General features: G+C 40.4%; 1 protein-coding gene across 3 annotated transcripts in view; it reads right to left on the bottom strand.

Moving 5' to 3' along the window:
- WWOX (WW domain containing oxidoreductase) overlaps positions 1–21,696 on the bottom strand; it is a 572,066-nt gene that overhangs the window by 537,429 nt on the left and 12,941 nt on the right. For all 3 annotated transcript variants that reach the window (XM_088672015.1, XM_035117487.3, XM_035117485.3), the window contains exon 4: positions 20,943–21,121. In XM_088672015.1, coding sequence (XP_088528141.1) covers positions 20,943–21,121 — 179 coding nt within the window. The remainder of the gene's footprint in view (positions 1–20,942; positions 21,122–21,696) is intronic.

Raw genomic sequence — 21,696 nt, 5'->3', positions numbered from 1 at the left:
TATTCCAAGTGTGGCTGAGGGATTCTAATAAACCAAAATATAGTGCAGTTTTGAAATGTTTAATCTCCCATCTTGAACTGTATTTGAATATAGACAGAAACCTGCTCCCTGATCTCAGGAACCAATATGGCAGCATTTGGTTATGACATCTTAAGAGGCATCCAAATACATAGCAAACAACAACTTTGCAAAACATAGACTCAATATCATTAATTAAATAATACTCCAAGGCTATCAGTAGCTTCAGGTTGGTGGAGGAGGGGATGTTCATCAGGACTGCCCCCAGGAGGAAGGGGGCTAACCCCTTCACTTATTTTAAAACTGTCTAGTTTGGCCCTCATATATAACAATAGGATTCAAGAAAGAAAGAACACAAGGAGCAGTGCCCAATTGTTTTGCTAAATTCCTTCCTGTATTTCTCAAAGTCTATACCACAATACATTATCAATGCCCATAGCCAAGTTTTCCACCTGTGACAACTGGTAGGAAATATAGTAGCAAGCATTATTAGGTGGTTTTGGTGCATGTTTTTGATAGATCAAATAGAAAATTTCCTACCAAGTTCTCATGATACTACAGCTTAATGACTTCCAACTGTAAACACTTGAATTAGCATATGAATACTTAATAGGACAATAATATAAGTATATCAATACCAAGAAATTGACAGAACAAGGTAACTATTTGTTCCACTTTTATTTTAAACATGCTGCACCATCCATTTAAATGTTGTTTACCCAGGGAAAAAAGCTATTAAACACAGGCTGCTTCACTTCTAGAAACACCCTGGGGCAAGAGAAATTTAGTTTACAACACAGGGTATAACTTAGATTATAGAATCAACAGACACCACATAAAGTTATACCATTCTCCGCAATTACATGCTTACAGTATTTAAGACTTAGCAATTTTCCTGCTTGCCTTTTAAAAGCCATTCATTGTACCGAGAAACTTTAATTATCTGGGCAATTCATTGTACACAGATGAATCCAGTTTCAACACATGCAACCTTTCTAATTCCATTCTAAGCAAATGTAGCAAGGAAACTTAAAAATTGCAAACATTATTAGCCAGTCATGCATTTTACTGTTTCAGTAAAAATAAGCATTGATATTGATACTGAATTGTATTTGTATTAGTTTTAAAATTAGTTTCATACTGTAATACCAACTCCTCACAATTTATTACTAGTCCAACTAAATAGGCATATGAACTGAATGATCTCTGACAGCAAACAAGTGTTGGAAGAAAGATTTTTTTATCCAGAAGCAGATCTAACCATCACCCAAATAGTTTTCAGGTGACTCTCTTAAAATAACAGAACTAGGTTCCTCAAATTCTATAAAATGAAAAGAAGATATTTTAGGCTTTTGTGTGTAAATCAAGATAGCAGCAAGAGATACAAATCACAGAGTTGTTTTATGTATTTATTATTATTTATTAAATTTCTTCATCTGAGGATCAGAGGGTGCTTTACAACATAAAAACAAAAATGCATACCATAAGGGGGGGAAAACCCTCAATAATCTCCACACACACAATCTAAAAGGCTATAGATTCTTTAATTAGCCAAAGGCCTGTGAGAAATGTTTTTGCCTGGTGCCTAAATGAAGGCAATGTAATGAGCCTTCCTGGGGAGCACATTCCACAAGCAGGGAGCCGCCACAGAAAAGGACAGTTTTCTGTTGCTGCCCTCTAGACTTTTTGCAGAGGAGGCACACAAAGAAGGGTCTCAGATGACAATTGTAGCCGTTCATTTCTCTGTAAAATTCCCAGACATTATATCCTATGTAGGTGTCTGAAATTGTGCAATAGGAAAACAAATGTGTAAAGCTGACTTATACTGAGTTAGTCTACTGATCCATTCAGCTCAGAACACTTTATTTACTGTCTTTCCCATAGCTACTTGGAGATGCCAGGAATTATACCTATAATCCTTTGAATGTAAAGCATGTGATCTGCTACTGAGTGTGGCTCTTCTCCTGTGCTGTTTGAAAGCGTGCATCTCCCAAAAGTTTTGCAAATTTCCATATGCATGTAACTTTACCTGTATGGTGCTGGTAGCTGGAAATGAAATATTTTTGCAATAATCCCCTGCACTAGTTGGCTTTCTGTTTAACTATTACATAAATACATAAATAAAAGTAGAATATGGAGACGCAGGAGAGAACTGTACAAAGTACAACCAATCTGAATTTAAAATGCCCATGCAAATTCAGGTTGGGGCAATAATGTTCAGTGTAACATGCAGTGTGTTATAAATTTTAAAATGACTACCCTAAAAATCTCCTGAGACAGGACTGACCCGACTAGTCTCAGGTTGAAAAAACTCTTATCTGACCCTCTAGTCACAATCCTATTTCTAACAGCAGTAAGAATACAAGCATGATGGAATACAAGCTTCACAAAAACTTTTTAAAGCCTCTAATTCAATAACCAGGCTTTCTTTGGTTGATCCCCCATCCCTACTGAACCCTTAACATTTTATAACATTTCATGTGAAAGTTTAAACACTAAAAGCTCTTTGCAGAACAAAATGTTTTCTTAATGGATTAAAACTTCCCATTTCTGCTTTTTCTTTTTCTACAGCACCATGGCATTGTAAAACAGAAAAATACTTTGTAATAATCAAACCTACCCTCTAACCAGCATACAGTGGTACCTTGGTTTTCGAACTTAATCTGTTCCAGGAATCCTTTCAACTCCCGAAACAGTTCAAAAACTAAGGTGTGGCTTCCAAATGGCTGCAGGAGCTTTCTGCACTCAATCGGAAACCGTGTCAGACGTTCGGCTTCTGAAATGTTTTCGTAAACCAGAACACTTACTTCTGGTTTACGGTGTTTGGGAGCCAATTTGCTCATCAACTAAGTCGTTTTGGCCCAGGGAATACACCTGAGGCCCTTCCAGCTTGAGTTTTCTTACTTGGGAATAATAGCTGAACTAGCTTAGTAACTGGTAGCAGAAAGTCTGCTTAGGGACTCCCATTTCTACCTTCCTAGTGCTTTTGTACCTTATCTACAGAGGCGTAGTTTCTTTTGCTTCCTATCAGTTTCCATCAGGAGTAATATCAAGGAAGGTTTATTTTTCTGCCATGATTTTTGTCATGGTTTCAACACCTATTTTTAAGCTGTTCACCTTAGGTATAGATCTGAAATCATAACATAGTGGGTTGTACCAATTACACTGGACATGCTTGAGCCTTCAGCTGAACCTGAAGCACTTATTTGAATCTCTGCTAATATTAGTGAACAAAAACAACACAGACTTCTAATGAAAGCTCAGCTTTATGGATATCTCTGTAAGTCAACTTCCTTCAATCTAGTACATCACAAATGGCAGCATCAGCCTTTAAGAATTTCATATACTTCAGGACGGATGTCTCACTGCTTTTTCTTTTCAACTGGAAATCTGTGTCTTCAGCTACATGCCATTAGATTAGCCTGCATTAAACCAAATTCCTGGAATTTTACTTCATTTCAGTTCCTCAATTTTCAATACTGTAGTAAAATTTAAGCTGGTTCCTATGAACCCAGAGAAATGGATCCTGCCCAGGGAGAGCCCAAGGATCCGGGCAAACAGACGAATTTAAGCGTCTCCTGCCTACCAAATAACAGAGACCAAACCAGGACATACGAAGCAAGGCACTTTTATTTTCGCTGTTGCAACAGGGTCCTTCCTCTCACACAGGAGAACAAGGAAGGAACCCCAAACAAAGATGTCTTGCCCTTAAAAAGAGATTTGAAATTGGTTTCAGCCCACCCCCCAGAAGCATCATCCATATGTCACAGAAGGGGTGTAGCCCAAGACCCCCCCTCCCTAGATTCATCATAGGCACATCATGAACGGGGAGGTCTGGTGGCAGTAATCTGAGCATCCTGGACCCTGCCCCCTGCCCCCAAAACCTAATCAACAAAATTGAGAGATATTTACATTTCCCTGTTTCCCAGCCAAGTTAATCACACCCTTTTGTCTGGCAGTCAGGTATCAGGATGCCAGGGTTATCACTTTAATTCCTGAGACAATGAGAAGGTTCCCCCCACCCCCCTTCTTCCTTGCAGAGGAACACCTGGTCAGAGAGAGAGTCAAAATGGTGTCAGAAAGGCCTGTCTTCCTGTGCTGCTTCAGACATGTGCCTGTACTGTACATTCATGTACATGTTTTATGAACAATTATTATTATATATATATATACATGACCTCAAAATTCTTATAACAATACCTACCCAGCAGATTTGTTTCTTGTGACAATCTACAACCCACAGCTTTGTAGTTCACAATTGCTCTACCTATTAATTCTTTTCCCATTTTTTTTCAGAAGACAAAGCAAGTTTATCTTCCAGAGAAAGAATGCCTTTGTGGGAATGAAGTTTAAGAGAAGGTACGTTTTCATGCCCACAGCAAAATAGAGCAGGAGGGGGTACTTGCTACTCAACAGCTTCTTCTTCAGATGTGAAAATTACTGTGCAGCTCCTCTGTGAGCAAGCTACTGCAGAACAGAGTACTAATTAAGCATTAAGGAAAAACAAAATTAGTTGCATGTTTTAAATCTCCTTTTGGCAAGTACAACAGTGCAATATTAATACAAGCAGTTTCATAAAAATTAAAAAGACATATTTCATCTCAGATGAAATTAGAAGACTGTTTTGTCAGCTAAAGTGTGCTGGATCTTTTCAAGCATTAAAGCAACACATTTTCTCTGAGTTGGGAAAACAAGTGTGACTTCTAGACACAAATGGAACCAACGACAGTATCCTTTAGATCATTCTCTATTTATTCTTCTATTTATACACATTAGAGGGATCAAATGGACATTAGGAATTGATTAACAAAAGACAATAACCCCTCCAAACAAACATACAAGTATCACCCAAACAAGCTCACAGAATTTTTTTTAGGAGCGAGGAGATAAACGCAAAGGCTCATGTGCTCTATAGCCCTCAATCCTTTTGTCTGCTTCTTCCAAGAAACTCTGCAAATGCAGTTCTATACATAACGCAGGATGCCCCTAAAGGGTCACAGTCCCAACACAGTGTATTACGGTATTCCCTCCTTCAAATTCCATGCCAAAACCAGGGTCATGACAAATGCTAGGAATACAGTACAGTGGTACCTCGGTTTATGAACACAATTGGTTCCGGAAGTCTGTTCATAAACTGAAGCGAACTTTCCCATTGAAAGTAATGGAAAGTGGATTAATCTATTCCAGACGGCGTCCGCAGAGTACTCAACATGGAGCGTACATAACCCAAAGCATGGGTGTAATTGGTTCCGGAAATCTGTTCATAAACTGAAGCGTTCATAAACTGAAGCGAACTTTCCCATTGAAAGTAATGGAAAGTGAATTAATCTGTTCCAGATGAGTCTGCGGCGTTTGTAAACCGACAATTCGTAAACTGAGGTGTTCATAAACCGAGGTTCCACTGTATATGGAATGTTTAAAAAATACAAAGTAGAGCAACAGTGTCATGATGCCACCACATAAATAGCAGCTCTTAGATCAGTACTAGTAGTTTAGAAGGATGCCTTATGTTTCTCTTTTGTTTATGGATATACTGTAACAGTTATTACTTCTCCCAGTGAAGTGTGGAGAAAGTCTTGCAATTATTGTTATTTGGGGGCGGGGCAGGGGGAGGATAACAGTTTGCTTTGCTAGTACAGGCTGCTAGAATAGTTTAGTTAGTAGAGCATGAGATTGCTAATCTCAGTTTTGTCGGTTTGAGCCCCATGTTAGGCAAAAGATTCCTGTATTGCAGGGGGTTGGACTAGATGACCCTTGGGTCCCTTTCAAATCTACAATTTTATGAGTCTATGTACCACCAAAACAAATATTATCAAACTCTAAGCAGATTATATGCAGCATCCCAGCCAACTACTGCAACCATTAATCCACATTATGTTTGCCCAAGGCAGACTTAAATAGGTTTATAAAGCCCCTAAAAAGCAGCATTACCTGATATAGACCAGAAGGGCTTCAAGTCTGAAAGATGTGTTGAAAACAAAACACTTTCTATTTCCCATTCTGCCTCCCTACATCCACCCAAGTAAGTCATTAATTTAAGTCTTCCATTTAGAAAGTGAAAACTAGATGGAACTGCATGTACAGCACAACATACATTATCTTAGAAATGACATTCCTTCTTTCTGAGATAGCACCTGTCACCTGTAATTTTCATTAAACCTTTTTACATTAAACTTTTTTAAAAAAAATAATATGATGCCCAGTCCATGAACAGCACACCTTTCAAATTGATCAGAAGGTTTATAAGCAGTGTTTCTCCGAAAATAAGACACCATCTTATATTTATTTTTCCTCAAAAAAACACAAAAAAACACAATGGCTTATTTTTTTTCCCTCCTACTCCTCCTGTTGTGGCCAGCATTGCTTCTGCGCCTATCACTATGCCTTATTTTTGGGGTATGGCTTATATTCCTTGAATGCTTAAAAATCCTGCTATGGCTTGTTTTATGGTTACGTCTTATTTTCGGAGAAACAGGATATTAGCCAGCTAGATGCCGCAGCCCTAACCATTAGATATTCTTGTCAAAAGTAAACAATGCTCCCAAAAGGCTTACGGGAAAATTGGAAGGGAGATATAAAAGCAGCAATGACAGCTTGTTCACAAGCAGTCTGAACAATGGTGTCACATCACCACAACTAGGAGAGCTTTTACAGCCCTTTATTTAATCTTTTCCTAAGAGCAGTGATATTCAATGATATTCATTAGTTGAATTGTTTCATAGGTTAGCTAACCTTTAGTTTAAACAACTATAGTCTTATCTTGGGGAAGTTTATCCCTGACTGCTATGTAATTTTCAATTCTTTTCAGAGTTTACAGCTCCTGTTTAGCTTTTGATTACAAGGAAACCTCAGCCCCTAAACATTTTCCTTCTGAGGAAACAGATAGAAATTGTCCAGTGAAACGAGTCACTTAGTCGGCACCTCATCAAGGTTTACTTTATTTAGAGGTTACTTTGGGCAATTCATGTCTTTTCTATACCAAGTTTCTTTGGGGAAGTTTAAACCTATTATGTTTCTTTGAGTAATCATTAGTTGAGTTTTAGTATTATTCACTTCATCAATCTCGTTTCAGGGATTTATCACGGCATAGTTTTGTTTTTGTTCTGATTATACATTCCCGTGATTGTCTTTTTTGCCATTTTTGTTCACAAGAACTGAGCTTTAATCCAGCTATGAACCAAGCCTGCCACAAGGGCTTATAGGGGAAGCTGTGACAAGGCAAAAGAGGGGGAGCTGTTACATTCCTTAAATAAGCCTTCATGTGACTCCAACTTATAGAGTTAGGTAGTGCACAGAGTTGTTCTGTAATGAAAGATAAATAATGTTAACAAGTGATATACCAAAGAGATTTCATTACAAGTGTAATTATTGAACCTTTTGGCCTCAATGTAATCTCACGTATTACAAGTTTGTCTTGCATTGTGAATTTCAGCCAAAGTTGATAGAGTTCAATAACTTGACTAACCATCCATGTATACTGCTCATTACCCAAGTAATAGATTTATCAAAGCAGGCATGAGGCGATACAAGGAACAGATACCATTTCTAGAAATACCTCAGTGGAAATTCAACAAAAGCCTTATTATTAAGAACTTAGCCCCACAATTTAGAGCGTAGAGAGAATGGTACCTAATGTTAAAGTAAGCACAATAAAAGATGGCAAAGCTAATGTACATACTAGGAGTTCATTTGCACTTAAACCCCATAAAAAAACCTAAAAAACTGCAGGTATACTTGATTGTGAGATTCTTCCTGCAACAGTGTAGAATGCTTGCATCACATTTTTGGGAAGTAAGATAACAGACCTTGAGCATTTTTTCTGTTCTCTATGTGACACTAAATGCAAGTATGTTCTGTGCAACTTTCCTCCACTGTACAGTTTTCTGCTAGGCAGGCAGTGAAGAAATTCCATTAAGGATGGACAGTGATAAGGACTGCTTCACTCCCCACCCACAAAAATCACATATTAAAAATGCACCTCTACCATTACAAGGACTAGGTTTTCACTTTGCTTATTTTTGAAAATAAACGCCAAGGCTCCCCAGAGCTGTAGATTTCACAGAAAACTCCCAAAAGCCACTTTTCTTGGGGAAAACAAGCAATGTCTGGCATCTGTGCTTGGGAGATTTAAGAGAACTTCACAGCCAATTTAGATAATCAGGATTCTAATGGAATTCTACTTTCTGACTAATGTGCAGGTGTGGGATTTTGAGCCAACAGCAAGAAGATTATTCTCAACTGGAAATATACTAAAGGAAGAATCCTACTATCTGCAGGAAGTAGGGCATTACTAAACTCTTCATCACTATCTAAAAAAACACTTCCATAGTCCAAGGGCGTTTAGGCTATCCTCTGCTAACATTTTTTAGAATTTATTTCACCTTAATCAAGTTCCTGTTCATATTACCTCTCCCCTAGTTTTAAGATCTGACAACAGAAACTATTCAAAAGTTCTGTATAGAGGAAAAACAATATTCATAATTCAATCTAACAATTTTGATAGCTTTGCCCCAACACTATGGTTTTACAGTTTTCCCTTAATCCAAATATATTTGATCACATCTGCCACTATGGTTCCAATGACTGCATTCCAATTCATTTTCTCTTTGCATTTGTCTACTTTTGACAAGCCTACCGTAAAAGAAATTTAACGCAAATGTTACAAAAAGTTTTGCATACCTCACATGTCATTAGTTTGCTTTTCCATTTCAAGCATCAGACATTACAAAAAAAAAGTCTTCAGCCCACAAGGGCAAACAAAACAAGGACACCAAGTGTTATAAAATCATATTGGGGGGGGGGTTGCAGGACACCATTATTAATGAACAGAGAGGGGTGACAGCTGCAATACCCAGAATCCTGTTCAATGCCATCTTCCCCGTCTCCCCACCCCTCCAGCTAGGACGCGACCCTGCCTGAAGGAAGGCTTAAGGATCTGCATATGCACAACAGTTAGCATAAACTCACACATTTCCCCTCTCCACCTCCCCTCCGCCCAGAACAAAACAATGTTTCCAGAAGAAGGGGGGGGGGGGAAACCGCCCAAATCCAAAGTTAAACTTTTCTACTCAAGTTAATAATACAGCCTATTATATGTTCTCTTACCATGAAATCTCTATCCGCTGCCTCTGTATTAGAATTGCTGTTTTATATCTTAGAACTGTATATGTCAGGACTGCTACCTTTTAATTAGAAATCCCTGTATTAGGTATGTTTTCCAGGTATATTTTCTGTATGAACCCTGTATGATCCCAACCCACCTGAACCTTGCCCTACTACCACCCTATACCCATTCAAGGACACACGGACAATAGAGGGATTAGCTGGAACAACTTTATTCAAATAAATTGCCATCCTCAACGTAGCCCACCCTTCCATGGCCTGGAGGAAAACACTGCCGGGCGGACTTCCACCCCATGGAAATCGCCAGGAACTGCCCCACCTCTGCACCCATCTCGACTGATTGCCCTTCCTGCCAAACAACAGGGAGCACCATCAACGACAGGAGAAGAGAGATTGACATCTCTCCATCTGAAAGGAAAAGTCATCTCCGCACCCAGCTAATCCGATCTCCCACCCGTCGCCCTTGTCTCCCCCTCCCTCCTAGTCCAGAGATTTCCATGCATGAACAGGAGGGTATATAGGGGGACTTCACCATTTCCCGGGGTTCCTTCCTTCTTTCCAGAGGCAGGGACCCTACAGCTGTAGCTTTGCATTCTGCAATAAAGGGATCAGTTTGTTTTTCCTGACAGCATCGTGTGGTCTCTGTCATTTTCCCGGCGGAGCTGAACTTAGTGCAAATTTTGGAGCTTCCGACCCGCGTCTGTCCTTCTTAAAAGGCAACGCATTTTGGGGTACATTTTTCATAACAATATGGCGAGCCAGCCAGGAGACTCCGTTTAGCCGTACTCTTGGGGCGCCGTGGTTGGGGAGCCCAAGCGCACCCAGCCATTTGCAGGGGGGATCCCCTTCCCCGACTGCCCCTGGAGTTCTGGCCTAACTGGGATCCTTAGCGGGACCACACAGGGAAAACAAACAGGATCCAGACGGCCGTGGGGGTTGTTTTCCAAGATTTTCTTCTCCTGTTGTCGCGAGGTGATCAAGCTTCAGGAAAAGAAGGCAGCGCGCTGCGACGTGAGTATCAATAGGGAAATTGGCTTTTCGGGGTGGGAATTGTCACAGCAATCAAACTCTTTCCTATTTTTCATAGCCAAAAAGCCCAAAGCCCGTCGGAGTCTGCCCAGGCTGGAGGTTTTGCGGCTGCCCTTTTCCTCCCCAAGGCTTGTTGTCCGTCGGAGTTTTGCCCAGATAGCGAGCCTTGGCAACTCTTCCTTCTCTCGCTTAGCTATCCCGGGTGAAGACGCCCCTCTGCCATGGCGACCTTTTGTTAGGTATGACCCATGACCAGAGATTGCAAGTGCGCCCGTTCCCTTTTCCTACTTTGCATTCCTCAGGTCCGATCTGGCATTGCGTAGGCAAGCGTTCAGTAGGACCTGAGTCTAGAGAGCAAGAGGCAGGGAGATTGCTGTGGCACTATTAAATTGTGGGTGGGAATAGGAGTCCTCCTCGGAGTGTGTCCACTTTCCTAGAACGTTTTCCTAAGGAGACTTTCCAAACCCCATTTTCCCTTAGAGAGCCCTTTAGCAAACCTTCCCAAGCCCACTTTCCTATCGGAGTCGGTCCACTTTCCTATCGGAGTCTGTCCACTTTCCTTAGACGTGCCCCAGGTTCCCAAGGAGTCCCCAGAACCCCGAGAGACCCCACAGCCCCGTCGGAGACTGCCCAGGGCTAGAACTTGCGCAAGTGCCCCTTCGGAGACTGACCAGGGCAAAAATGGGTGCACCCCTGTCCAAAGAGACAACTCTGCAGGCTTCAGGGGAGAAATAAGCCCAAGGAGAGCTTACTTCCCGTCTGAACTCTGATAGACGCCTCCAATTGTATTTAAGAAATGTTTCAGGGTCTAAAAAAACAAAAGAAAAAAACCAAAACAAAATGCAAGCTTGCTTAAATAATTTTTATGTAAGGGCTTGATCAACCCAAAAAACATGGCAAATATTAAAAAGAGTGGACGTAGTGTGTAAAGGTTTATTTTAAAGAGGCTGTAGAAGGCCATTTTTTCCTCTCCAAAAGTAAAAAGAGGGGCAGGATGAAGGAAAATAAAGAGTTGTAACTTTGAAAATGCTTGCTCAATGCTTTGAAAATATTTCGAAACTTGAAAATGTTCACTTCATAAACTCCAGCTATAAGTGGATAAGAGATGTACTCAATGTTTAGAAATGTTATGGGGTTGTGTATAAATTGGCCACAACATCCATAGACTGCCTTCTTAAGTGTGCATAGTTAAAACTGCCAACTTGTTTTAAATTTCTAGTATAAAGAAACAATGTTGAACCAATCAATCTTAAACATGATAAATATGAGAATGAGGTGTGCAAATGTTGTTATTGAGAGAGGCTACAAAGGGGAGTCTTTCTCCAAGTGACTAGAGGAATATTGACTAAAGGAAAATTGAACAGCTATTCCTATAAAGGCGATTTGTTTGTCAAAAGTAGAGCTTCCATAGCCAGGAATTGTCTATCTGAGTCTAGTTTTAACTTTGATTGTGTTGGACAGAAGGGTTCTTGTTGGGCTCCTGATATCAGTCTCTTAAGGAAAAAACTCATCTGCTAAAGGGTTCTGTATAGGGTTGGTATTCTCAGTCAAATCTTCTGAATCCTGCATCTTAGAGGGTTAGACTAAATGACCTCAGGGTCCCTTCTAACTTCCATTTTAGAGCTATGTGAAAGGCAATGTGTCTGATGTGGTGATGGGTTGAAATTCAGCCCAGCTCTGCTTTCTGGCAAGGAAAGATTATTGGTTTTCAGAGTTAGAACAAGAGTGTCGTTGGTTTTTAAGGAGTGATTATATAAGTTTTTACCATTTTGTCTATTAAGGTTTAAAGTTTAAGCACATATGAAAGTCTTGACCATTTTCCCTTGTAAATAAATGGCAGAAAATATCTTATGAATTGTGACCCTGTAGCCATTTTCCCATATATGAGGGGGCAGGGAATTTTAGTCTGCCCATGGCTGAAGTTATTAAAAAAAAAAAAACCAAACATTTGCAATTTATGAATTCTGACTGGTCATTTACCCGTACATAAGGGGGCGGGTCATTGTTCCGCTAATGACTAGAGGGAAAGCACACTAATAATAATAATCCACATTTGTGAAATATTTTGAATAAAAGTCTGCACCCCAAAAACCCTGTAGATAAAGGGGGCAAATCTAGATTTCTTTTGCCTGGGGTATGTGATGTTTATATAGTACAGTAAACATGGCTAATTAGTGCCATGACTTCATTAAGGAGTTTAATTTGACCAAACTTTTATTGCAGCTTTCTTGTGAAAATATTGGGTTGGGTTGTCTGTGAAAATATTGGGTTGTCTGGATGTTGAAGTTTTATATATTTAAAGTTTAAGATTTATAAGCCTGCTTCCTAAGCAGCAAGGAACAGGAAGTAAGAGGTGTCAGAAATATCTCAGGACACAAAAGCTATAGAAATGGATTTAAACTGACCAAAAATAATTTAATTTGACCACTTTTTGTTGCTGGTTTGGTGGAAGTGTAAATTGTTGGGTTTCTGTGTAAAATCTAACCTATTCACCCTTCCCTTCCTCTATTCAAATGGTAATTTAGCCAACACCAGCAACACTTTCAAATGGTACAATGGATTTCTGAATCATGAACTTTGTACATGCACAGAGGCTATGCCAGCTTGAAGAGAAAAAAATAGAGAGAAAAAGGAGGTTAAAAACAAAACAAAACAAAAACAGCAACCAAATGCTGAAGGGCCTGTGCCATGCAGGGGAAAATTTGTTTAAATTTCCTTATGTGTCTTTGACTCCAGGGGGTCACTTGAGAAAACAAAAGGGTCAAGTGTTGGACCATCATTCCAAATCTAATATGCAAAATTCTTTCCAGAGGTAAATATCTCAGCACTCCCACTTTGAGTTCATTGCTTGAGTACTTTCATCGCTTGAGTACTTTTTGTTGTTGTTTGTTTCCCCTTTCAACAGGATACTGATTGTGATTTTAGTCAAGGGCTTAGAAAAAACTCCAGACTATGCAAACCAAGGGTCTGCTCCCCCTTTCCAATGGGTATTCAGGAAGCACCTTCAGATACTTATCTCGCATTTGCATTTCACCCCAAGCATTAACTCCTGCATAACCTCCCCCCTTGCAAAGTTCCAACCTAACATGCAAAAATTATTCTCACAGCTTTCCCAGGAAGAACATTTCTAAAGGATATGTGAAGGACTAAACCCCAGTAACAAGTGTCTATTCTTTTCTCCCACAGCAAAAAAAAGGGGAAAAAGGGGGGGGGAGTGAAGAGATAAAGACAGTAATTTCTTTCCTTACAGTCTGCAAAACGAGCTTAAATCCCTACTGTATTAGATTACTTCCCGCTATAGTTTTATATATTTCCTTTACTTTGACGCTTCTCTTTAGGTTACAAATAATCTGCTTTCATTTATTAAATCAGTTTTTCCATTATGTCTATGAAATTAATCTAACCATACTTGCACAACTTTAGATTGCTGCTCTTTATTTTCATTTGAGATGCTCATTATTAGAAATTGTGTGTTTTAGCATTTATTTATTTATTTTGGTTCCTCATATGTCAGTGTTTTGTTTTGTTATATTTTGGGGCATGTCCATCAGTCCATCACGTGGTCTTTCATTCACTGCATCTCCAAAACTTATTACTGATGTTTATTCAGGTACCATCTGTGTTTTTCCCCATAGAGTTCTCTTTTATCAGATAGCACATGATGACTTTTAAGGTTTTTCCCCATTATTTTACCATTCACCTTCAAATCTTTAGGTTACAGTCCAATATTAACCTGTATGGTCTTTATAATGTCTTCATATTATTTGATAATAATTCTTTTTTTTAATCTGAGATTTTTGTGTCAAGTCCATCTGAAAAAATTGTTGAGTGGTAATCTAAATATTATTTTGTTCTTATTTTTGATTTATTTTGCATTTCTACTTTTTTGTATTTCTACTCTTTATTTCTGTACATGTGAATGTAACATCTAAGTCATTCTTTCCGTAGTAGTAGTAATAATAATAAAAATAATGATAATAATAAACCCCTAGGTAAAGGAAAACAGACTTAGCAGCTAACAACAGTAGTAATTATATAGAAAAAATACTTAATGCATCAAGATTTTATTGTTTGCAGCTTCCCAAAAAAACTCCAGGAGATATTTCCACCCCCTTTTTCCCTCTTCTTCCCTTTGGCTTTTGCCCTTTCCTTCTTCTAACTGTGCCCTTAAGTACCCCAAACACTGCCCCTTACAGCATACTCCTTCTACAGATGTTACTACAGATCAATGATGGAAAAAACCTTGAACCCAAATCCTCCGGACCACAAGACTTTTACCTGCAACAACAGACACCAGAGTTTTCAAACTGGCCACAACTATCTCATTCCAAAGGGATATGGACTGACAAAAGGGGGGATTGGGAAAATTTACAAAGGGGAGGAAAGTGAATTGCAAGGACATATACTCTCTTTTGACTTCAAGACTCTGTGCCCTGTTAAGAGTTGGCCTCAAGATATGCAACTGATATATAATTACGTGATATTATGCAGAAACATTGACCTATGCCTGACAAGTATATGTTATTTCCACAAAGGGGGGGGGCATTTTTGTGTTTTCTAATAGATCAGGCTATTGCATAGTCCATTATTGAGATTTAGATCAATTTATGACCACATTTCCTTATCTCACCTGGCACTTTGTAGTGTGCCAGCCTTCTTTTACCAAGAAGCAGTTTCAGGATTCATGAAACCAGCAGATACAAGAAGGTGTATATGCCTTGATATACCTGGAATGATTCCTTATAGAATTAAATTGACCAATTTGGACATGTGCCCTTTTCAGAATGGTTTTTATGGGGCTGTATAAATTATAATTGGGTCAGTTCTAATTGGGCAAGTGTATCCAAGGTGCAAGTAGCTTTCTCCCTTTAAGAGCAACTGAGCCCTACTACAGTGCAAGACCAGAGCCTATAATAATAAAATCCCATAGAAAGCCAAAGGCAAAGGCATCTCTCTCATGACATGTCCAAACCTGTGGCAGCTATGGTGAGTGCCAGGTGACATGGTCAATATGAAAGCCCTAAGGGGATTCACCAGGGATTGTTGCTGCTGTGCCATGATGGAGGTGTGGGACCAGAAAGCTAACTTTTACACCTGAGAACACACAAAAGGCAAACTCCAAGGAAACTGCATTTTTCAGTCATTGGTGGACCTTCCGGTAAATGTAAGGCATATACCATTTCTTATAAAATGCTTCTCCCAAGCCCCCCTTTGAGCCGCCACCACATACCCCTAGGTTGTGCCAATGTACCACCTGGGAAATGGAGAATACGTCACTGTCGATTATGTGAGGCAATGATTGGTTGTTACACAACAATATTGCCTCAGAGAGGGGGCTGTTATAAAATCATATTGGGGGGGGGTTGCAGGACACCATTATTAATGAACAGAGAGGGGTGACAGCTGCAATACCCAGAATCCTGTTCAATGCCATCTTCCCTGTCTCCCCACCCCTCCAGCTAGGACGCGACCCTGCCTGAAGGAAGGCTTAAGGATCTGCATATGCACAACAGTTAGCATAAACTCACACATTTCCCCTCTCCACCTCCCCTCCGCCCAGAACAAAACAATGTTTCCAGAAGAAGGGGGGGGGGAAACCGCCCAAATCCAAAGTTAAACTTTTCTACTCAAGTTAATAATACAGCCTATTATATGTTCTCTTACCATGAAATCTCTATCCGCTGCCTCTGTATTAGAATTGCTGTTTTATATCTTAGAACTGTATATGTCAGGACTGCTACCTTTTAATTAGAAATCCCTGTATTAGGTATGTTTTCCAGGTATATTTTCTGTATGAACCCTGTATGATCCCAACCCACCTGAACCTTGCCCTACTACCACCCTATACCCATTCAAGGACACACGGACAATAGAGGGATTAGCTGGAACAACTTTATTCAAATAAATTGCCATCCTCAACGTAGCCCACCCTTCCATGGCCTGGAGGAAAACACTGCCGGGCGGACTTCCACCCCATGGAAATCGCCAGGAACTGCCCCACCTCTGCACCCATCTCGACTGATTGCCCTTCCTGCCAAACAACAGGGAGCACCATCAACGACAGGAGAAGAGAGATTGACATCTCTCCATCTGAAAGGAAAAGTCATCTCCGCACCCAGCTAATCCGATCTCCCACCCGTCGCCCTTGTCTCCCCCTCCCTCCTAGTCCAGAGATTTCCATGCATGAACAGGAGGGTATATAGGGGGACTTCACCATTTCCCGGGGTTCCTTCCTTCTTTCCAGAGGCAGGGACCCTACAGCTGTAGCTTTGCATTCTGCAATAAAGGGATCAGTTTGTTTTTCCTGACAGCATCGTGTGGTCTCTGTCATTTTCCCGGCGGAGCTGAACTTAGTGCAAATTTTGGAGCTTCCGACCCGCGTCTGTCCTTCTTAAAAGGCAACGCATTTTGGGGTACATTTTTCATAACACCAAGGCAAGCAGGTTTGCAAAACTATTTAAAAACTGCATCTCTTATCATCACTTAGTCAGGTTTTGGAAAGCAGCTATAACAAAAGAGATGGCACTATAGAGCACAAAAGTGGCAGCTACCTTTTGAGGGGCCAATTGTGATATCAAGTATCAATTTCATCATGTCTCAGGCAGAGACAAATGCAAAACAATGCAAGATCAAATAACTATGCAGGACTCAAAGACAAGGGAATAACACAAAGTAGTTACTAACATGTACAAATATCATAGAAGACAGGTGCAGAGACACTGGGTTGTGGGCAAAGAGTAATTCAAGGGCTTATCTGTGAGAAGTACAAGTTGACTTCTTCTTGAAAGATCAGACCCCCAACCACAAAGTGCTTTTGTAACTTTTTTCAGTTTTTGAGAACTGCTTAACACTAATGTTTGAGAATGGGGAATAAAAAGCTCCCCCTTGAGTGTACAGTTCTAATTGTGCTGGTTTTTTGCATCCTGGCCATGGTGTATATATTTCCTCTCACAGAAGGAAGCTATGGAGTGGAGCAACTGAAAATGACATGATGCAACTTGCTGAATTGTTTAGTTTCCATCTCTCTTTAATCTCCCATGTACACATAAACTCAGGGGCCAGGCTTCAACACACACTCAAACAGTTTTCCAATTACTTTGACCTTCAAAGGCAAAAGGTTTGTTGAAGGAGACTCGTGGCATGCATGCGTATGGCGATCACGACCAAATCTATTGTACAGTAGCAGATACAATATTGCTTTTCCTCAAAAGAGTTTAAGCATGTTACAGTTTGTAATAGAAGAATTTAGGGAGCTTTGCCTATGCCCCTAGAGAAAAAGTGTTCCTTTAAAGAATTTCAGCAGCATCACAAGTGTTCTTGCATCGTGTTGCAGAATTCTTGCACTGCCTAGAAGAGATTAGATCCAAGTGAGTACTGCATACACAAAGCTAGACTACACAGGATTTCAAGGACATAAAGAAAGCTTTAGATAAGCCTTAAAAGACAAAGGCTAGTGTTTTGATATCCACATTTATCTTTATCTTAAGTGAAAAATCCTGGGATACTACTAACTACTGTGCTTAGTTTTGTCAGATACATCTGCCAATGAAGTTAAAATCAACTACTTGCAGAAATTAGTTCACATACTCTTCCACATTTGAACTTTAGCACCAGCAATTGATATATAAAAAGCCCAAGACAAAACTAATATTTGTTTTGGTAAACTTTGAAGCACTTTGATATGTTGCTCTTCATTTTTTTCAGAAGAACAATAGAGCCCTCTAGTGGGGGGAAAATCAAGACTGTTGACTGCCAACTCATAAGTAAGGTAGGAGCACAGGATACGGTTGCCAAATGTGTATTGTTTTAAAAGGTTTTTATCCTATGTTTCTGCTTTACACCACACTGGAAAGGCTAAGATACGTAAAAAATCCAACAACATTAAAGCTATGACCAAAATATATTATTCTCCATAGACTGAACAAGATACAAACACAAAGCCTTGCCACTTGATAGAAACAGACTTCCCTGAACTACCGTGTTTCCCCTTTTTTAAGACACCGTCTTATTACTTTTTTTTCTCAAAAAACCACAGGGTGGCTTATTTTTGGTGGGATGTCTTACTCGTATTTTTATTATGAGTCTGAGGGAAGGGAGGTGTGCGTCCCTGGCCCAGCCCTCTCTCCCCAGCCCTGGGATGTTCGCAAAGGGCTGCTCTCTCTCTCCTCTGATGTGGGGACTCACTTAATAGCAATCTGCTACACTGGAGCTTCTTAAATCTAAACCAGTATAATGGAATCTATCTGTGTGATACAGTCCTAGCAGTAGCCTATAGTAAAGCAAATAAGGATCTCTACTAGCCAGCTGCCCAAGACTTAAGTTCCAACAATGTAACACTTTGTAGTGCTAAAATAAAAAAATTCCTTCAGTAGCACCTTAAAGACCAACTAAGTTTTATTTTGGTATGAGTCTTTAAGGTGCTACTGAAGGAATTTTTTTATTTTACTTCGACCCAGACCAACACGGCTACCTACCTGTAACCAGAACTTTGTAGTGCTATCACTGATAGCAAAGAAGCTACCTGCTGAGAACAAAGAAGCCAGCTAAACAGCAATTAAGATTGCTGACTTGGTAAATGGTAGCAATTAAGAAGCAATTGAGCTAGCAAGGTAAAATTTTGTGGGTAAAGGAAGCTAGGACCGGCAGTTTAACTTTTGTGCTCACAAACAGCAAGAAGGAAAAAGTCCTTAATTTTTTTAAAAAAGTCCCCAAGGCAAGGACTGCGATCCAGACTACTTACAAATCCTTAAAGGGGCAGCTCCACAGACAAGCAAGCATAAGGTAGAAAGGAAGGCTGCAAGGAGACAACAATCAGACACAGGAGACTGCCGTCAAGAGGAAATCAACAGGCAACTCATGGGTGGACGCATAGAATGGAAGGGAAAGGTGGAGGGAAGCGAGAGGTGGGTTCTGTGTGTGTGAGAGAGAGAGAGAGAGAGAGACAGAGAGACAGAGAGACACAGACGCGCACACGGAGATCTCTCCCTTAAAGGGAAAACAGCCTTTGCATTCAATCGCTCCTCTCCCGTCAAGAGGAAATCAACAGGCAACTCATGGGTGGACGCATAGAATGGAAGGGAAAGGTGGAGGGAAGCGAGAGGTGGGTTCTGTGTGTGTGTGAGAGAGAGAGACAGAGAGACAGAGAGACAGAGGACACAGACGCGCACACGGAGATCTCTCCCTTAAAGGGAAAACAGCCTTTGCATTCAATCGCCCCTCTCCCGTCAAGAGGAAATCAACAGGCAACTCAGGGGTGGGCGCATAGAATGGAAGGGAAAGGTGGGGGGAAGCGAGAGGTGGGTGCTCTCTCTCTCTCTCTCTCTCTCTCTCTGTGTGTGTGTGTGTGTGAGAGAGAGAGAGAGAGAGAGAGACGCAGGGGGCGGGGGGAGAGAGAGAGACAGACGCGCTCACGGAGGTCACGAGGCTTCGGCAGCCAGCAGCTACGGCTCTTCAGTGCATTTTTACAAGCTTTTAAAGGAAATACGTGTCTGTGGAGCGACAGCAAAATGGAGATATTTTTAAGGGGGGGTTGGCTGGCGGGAGGGGGGTTATTGCTACTGGGTGAAGGGTCTATCAGTATGTCTTATTTTCGGGGTATGGCTTGTATCGCGCAATTGCTTAGAAATCCTGCTATGGCTTATATAATGACTACGTCTTAAAAAAGGGGAAACACGGTATGCCTTACTAGACATAGAAAGACCCTGCAGTATATTTTTAATAAAACTTGGAAGTAGTAAATTTTCAAAACCCATCACGAATTTTCACTTCCTTTACTGGAAATACAGGTGAAGGGATGCTAATGCTAATTACAACAAGTGTTTATAAACTGTCAGCTAATATTTTTTGTGCTCCACAGAAATGCAGAAAACCCAACAGACAAGGCCTTCAATAGCAAGTAAGTAGAACCCAACAATGAATATTTTTAAATTTTCATTTTGAATAGGTGGTATACTCAAAGGAAAAGCCTCTTATGTTTTCATCATATTATACATTTCCTCACTCTAGGAAGTTTAGAGGAACTAGAAAGCAATTAACTGCCAACTATATTCTCCCCCACCTCCTTACGTAGCTTTGAAATTTTCAAACTGCAAGTATGCTTTCTTTCTAGTTAAATTTAGAACTCCATAGTTTGATGCAATAGCTTACACCTATTATCTTTTTTGAAAATACAGTGTTCAAATCACCATGGGAAATAATAAGTCACATTACTCACTGGCACATATATACATGAACTCTTTTTTATTTAATAGGCATTTGCTTCATTGGTATAATGAGCTCCTGTTTGGGGCTCAATATTAAAAGAAGTACCTGGTAGCAAAGTTATCCAGAACAATAACTGCCAAGAATTTAACTATGACCAAAAACTCTAAATAATTATCTAGGATGTTGCTTGTGAGGAAGCCAAACCAGACAATTGTGTAATAATGCATCATCACTTGGCATGCAGTTTTCCTGAGTCATCTCTTACCTTCCTTTGATGACAGACTGTACTTTTAGATTTGATGCTAAGGGACAAATCAGAACTGGGACAATTTTCTGTGCAGATGAACCTTTACATGGAAATAAGTAGTTATTGGGACTTGCATCCAATTAAATAAATTTAAGTTTGGAATGTTGGTCCTTTTATACAGAAATATACTACATATAGCATTGATCAACCTTGTATTTTGAAAATCAGTTATGAAGACCACTGAGGTAGTATCCACATGCATGTAACACATGCAAACTCCCCGATACAGCTTGCCACAAAACTGATTGCAGAATTGACCTACCTATTCCTGAATTTGCTCCAGTGACTATGACCACTTTTCCACTCATATCACGACCCTGAAGGATTTCCATTGCAGTGGTGTTTCCATCATACTTCTGCTTGGCATTGGGTTTCATTGGATTATCTTCTACTGTAAATGCTAGTCTTGGGTCAAGGTATGTTGTCCTTTTATTTATGTGGCTTAAGAGAAACAAGAACAATTGTCATGCTAATATATCTTGCTTCAGCAACAATGCAAACACTGAGATATACTTTATATTCAAACACTGTGTGAGGGACGAGGGATACAGGGAAGTCCCTCCCATCTTAAGTTCCAGCCCATCCCCAAGCGCGGGAGAGAGTAAGGAGAGCTCTGCCTCCAGCGGAGAGTCAGGAAGTGGTGTCCGAGGCTCAGGCAAGGTTGTGGAGCCCAGGCCGCAGGTGGGACAGGAAGTAGGACGCACAGGGGGGAGGCCAATTCCCCCAACTCCCGAATTGCGACGCAAACGTAGGGGGAAGAGGTTGGGTCTGCCAAAGCTGTGGTGCTGGAAGAAAACGCGCCAATCGCCATTCGGGAGTTCAGACACCTCACCTTAAGGATGCATTTTTACTGCTCTGAACACTGTAAATAATCAGCACTTAATAAAAACCTTAAAAGACCATGCTGGAGTCGTTACTCTAGAGTAGCCATACCAGGCCCTCTGACAGCAACTCCCGAATCTTTTTTTTTGGCTACTTTGGAGTGCAGCGATGAGCGCTCAAGAGGCTGAGCATTG

Source organism: Zootoca vivipara, chromosome 6 (genome assembly GCF_965207765.1).
Source record: "Zootoca vivipara chromosome 6, rZooViv2.hap1.1, whole genome shotgun sequence".
Classification (NCBI taxonomy): domain Eukaryota; kingdom Metazoa; phylum Chordata; class Lepidosauria; order Squamata; family Lacertidae; genus Zootoca; species Zootoca vivipara.
The sequence above is the reverse complement of the archived record's forward strand: the minus strand, read 5'-3'. Positions and strand labels throughout refer to the sequence as shown.